The 4,006-nt window shown below is 47.2% G+C and overlaps 1 protein-coding gene across 1 annotated transcript; it reads left to right on the top strand.

Annotated features, from left to right (window-relative positions):
• Positions 1-1,039: 1,039 nt before the first annotated feature.
• On the top strand, positions 1,040-3,315 carry lratd1 (LRAT domain containing 1). The gene is made up of 2 exons (XM_063495416.1): positions 1,040-1,196; positions 1,629-3,315. The coding sequence occupies exon 2, from the start codon at positions 1,666-1,668 to the stop codon at positions 2,452-2,454; it is 789 nt and encodes a 262-aa protein (XP_063351486.1). The 5' UTR covers positions 1,040-1,196; positions 1,629-1,665; the 3' UTR covers positions 2,455-3,315.
• The last annotated feature ends 691 nt before the right edge of the window (positions 3,316-4,006 follow it).

Genomic DNA, 4,006 nt, shown 5'->3' with positions numbered 1-4,006 from the left:
AGAAAAAGAAAGCTACTCTATGGATCTCTCCAGATGCTACCAGAAAGCAGATTTCCAAAGCAGAAGTATACAGAGAAAACATTAACTCCATTGAGAGGGTTTGATATAAATGGCAAGATGGCTATCTGTTCTGGGTGGTGATGATGAAAAGGGAGACATCACCGCAGACTGGAGATGGCACAAGTGTACGCACATTTATCTTGCATGCACAATATGCAAGTATACAATATATTATGCATGCAGAAAGTGAGTCACGGGTTGAAATTTGATATGATTTTCATTTTAGACATATTTTGTTCCTAGACGCAACATCAGTGCAAAGTGAAATATTGTAGACCTTGTATTAATGTCTCTGTAGGCTCCTTTGTTTTCTTCCCGCCTTGCACACACACACACACACACACACACACACACACACACACCTGCCTCCAGCCCCTCCCTTAATGGTCTCTACCAGGCACACACTGACAGATATGAGAGTACAAGTGATGCAGTGTAGTGAAGCAGGTGAGGCATGCGGAAATAATTTACAAGATGCTCATGGGAACTGGAGGATGGGACCTACTCCTGTATTCCGGAAGAGATGTACACATTTGTCACGTCCTGCAGTAACTGTATGGATATGATAAGGATGCAGTTTGGGGAGTATTTTTTGAGATAGCAGAAATGTTTATAGAGCACAGGAATCTGAACTTTTCTCATATATTCCTCATGAGGCATGCGAGTTGTTATCGCAGGTGACTGCTGCCTCGAACTTATACGCGGACTCCGCTGATCATGTAGAGAATTCCTCAGCTCTCTGACAACAAAAACCATGCCACGGTAACAGTCGCCTATCGCCGCCAGCCGCCCTAAGCGCCCCTAATTGGATCATCTGATTGACTGGCATACTCCTCGACATTTTTCATTGGCAGGGCGGTAATGGAGCCGTGACTGTGCTCCAGTAAAACAACCTAAAGGCGGAGCACGGAGGAGAGGCGGAGCTCTCCTTGGTACTTAAACGGAGGTGGCTCTGGTAGAAGTGAAGCACGAGCTCACGACAGCCGGACCGCACAGTGAGCGGTGCGAAGAGTAAGGGATAAGAGTGAGAAGAAAGGGAAAAGGAACAAAAAGAAAGAAGGAGAGCAGGGGACTGCGCGGCCCTCTGTACTAATGGACCATAAGGATATTTAACCGCTTGCCCTGGGAGCGCACAGGTATCCTCTTCCCTCACTCTTTCTTGCCATGCGCTATGCGTAAAGGCACCAGGTTGCCTTTTATTTACAGCAGTTTCTCTCATCCGTTTCAGCTGCTGTTCCTGTTCCGTTTTTCTTCTTTTTGTTTGCACGTGAATCACCTCAGCTTTTATACATTGTGCTCTAATTAGTGGCTCATATGTGCGAAGAGGGCAAGGGGCAGTAAATCATCAGTGCACTATTTCGAGTTTTCCTGTCTCTCTGTATAGTGCTGAGAACTGTTGAGGGCTTTCTTCCACTTCTCTCCAGTACCGAGCAAAATCATCCACATGTAGCAAAGCGTTTGTGAACAACGGGTCTTGTTGTGTGAACGTTTAACACGTTTGTTTGATGCCGTATTTTACAGCTTATGACACCCGCTCTCATTCCCGTGCTCTCTCCCTGTCCCCTCAGACACCGCAGTCCATGCCTCTCCCTTGCCAGGTCATTGATGGGAAATCAACTGGATCGGATCACCCACCTCAACTACAGCGAACTGCCCACGGGGGATCCGTCCGGGCTGGAGAAGGACGAGCTTCGAGTCGGCGTCGCCTACTTCTTCTCTGACGAAGAGGAGGAGGTGGACGACCGCACTCCGTCTGACTGCGGATTCACCAAGGACCACAGCCCGACCGAGGAAGGACCCTTATCGGTCAGCGAGGTGGAGTACTCGGCTTTCTGCTCCCAGGAATGCATCTTCTCCAAGCTGCGGGAGAACGAGGACTTGAATGTGTACTCGGCCAAAACTTTGCTGACTATGTGCAAACCGGGGGACCTGCTGGAGCTGGTGGCCACCGCGCAAGCCCCCCACTGGGTCATCTTCGAGCAGGACGACCAAATCATTCATCTGCACAAGGGCGAAATCCGCAAAGACAGCCTGCTTGAGATCAGCAACGGCCGCCACGGGAGAATAGTCAATAATCGTTACCGCTATCGGCCGCTACCCCCTGACCTAGTGATGCAGAACGCAGCGGGACACGTGGGCCTGAACAGCGAGGAGATATGCTGGACCAACTCGGAAAGTTTCGCTGCCTGGTGCCGCTTTGGGAAACGGGAGTTCAAAGCCGGGGGAGAAGCGCACTCAGCGGAGCAGCAGTACTTCCTCAAAGTGCATCTGTCCGGCAGCGAGGTGCACACTCTGGTCTTTCGCAGCCTGGAGGACATGATCCGGGAGAGAAGGCGAGTAGACGCCAGTGGAATTCTCAAAGAGCTCTCTCTGGTTAACGGGGGCAAGGAGTGATCAGGGATTCCGTTTGATATCGTCTCCTCCACCCGCCCTCCCTGCCTCCTCTTTGCCAAAGCGCACGGACGCACACTTTTGCGCACACAATAACGTACTCGCACACAAGCACACGGACGCACACGCACACGTGCAAGGACCTGTTGGTGTTGGACTGTCTGTTTGTCACGGATGGGGCCTGGGTTTTATTTCTTTTCTTTTCTTTTTTTCTGGACCAAAGGCGCCCTGTGGAATTTCCATCAAAATACAGTGTTGAGAGAAAAGAGAGCGCGGCCATATAAACAGACAACGCCCATTCTGGTTAGAATTCGTGCTGAGTGGGACACACGATTTCTAAGAAACTCATTGTTCCCGATAAGCGAAATCACCTTTACAACCCCTCCCCACATTGCGCACACGGCTCGGTTTGGTTTCTGTTTAATTTCTCGGGATAATGGAATTGGCCCCTTCTGTACATAGGGTGCCTGCTGCAGCAGACCAGACGGTGAGACCGGCAGAAGGAGAGAGAGGGAGGGAGGGGTTGAAAGATAGGATTTGGGATGGCTCTCGAGAAGTCTCCCTTCTATTTTTTTACTGTTAGCTTTAAAACCGGGACAGACCACGACATAGATCCAAGCCACAAATTCATAGACAGTCCTAGCTGATAACGCAGTTGCCTAAACAAAACATTTTGGCTTGACCAAGCTCCCCTGTTGCCATATCAAAAGTATTGTCATTTTCACAATGCTGTCATCCTGCTCCACAGCACTGGATGTATGTGTAAATTGTGTTCATATACTGATTTCGATTTGAGTCCCTTATTTTTGTATTTCAGTTTAGTGGATTTAACCCTGATCTCTCTTTTTTTTGATTCAAATAAATGGAGGTTGAAATTTGAAAATAAGAACTTGGTCTATCAGGTGTTGTTTGGTCGCACATAAACACACATGTACCATCTCACATTCTCAGATGCACACATGTACACACTCATACACACACACTTTTGAATTATTGATGTTCTAGTGCCTTCTGACCTGCCTCCGGCCAAATAAGCGTCATATATCTCCACATCATTTGGAGGTAGAAAATGGTCATCTGCATCAGACACATAAAGGCTTTATGAAAAATCCATATAGAATCTGAGAGTTACAGTATAGGTGGCTGCTTTAAGTCAATGGGAAAAAACCTTTTTTATGTCCACAGGCTATATTCATTTGTGTGGGTTTTATCCTGTTGCTATTCAGTCTTTTCTAAACATTTTGATCTCTCTGTTTTACCAGCCATACAGCCACATTAGTAAAGTTATGCTGGCATTGTAGGACATAGTTTCTATCTGCATTGTAAACAAGATGTCCTCCATACAGTATAATAATACAATTCTTATCAGGATGGAACACACTGTGTGCTTTTATGGCACCGATGTTGTATTAGTCTGCAGTGCCTTTATCTCTGCAGTGTTGTTATTACTCCTCTGCTATGAGTGTCAGACAGTGCCTTTATTTTCTTGGGATTGTGATCTGATGTATCACTGAAGGTGGGATAAATCATGTCTCAAAAAAACAAAATCAAAAAA

Source organism: Pelmatolapia mariae, linkage group LG15 (assembly GCF_036321145.2).
Source record: "Pelmatolapia mariae isolate MD_Pm_ZW linkage group LG15, Pm_UMD_F_2, whole genome shotgun sequence".
NCBI lineage: Eukaryota > Metazoa > Chordata > Actinopteri > Cichliformes > Cichlidae > Pelmatolapia > Pelmatolapia mariae.
This window is presented reverse-complemented; position numbering and strand designations above follow the sequence as displayed.

Excerpts from the sequence above, each read along its gene's own strand:
- lratd1 (XM_063495416.1), top strand. The coding sequence starts at position 1,666 with ATGGGAAATCAACTGGATCGGATCACCCACCTCAACTACAGCGAACTG.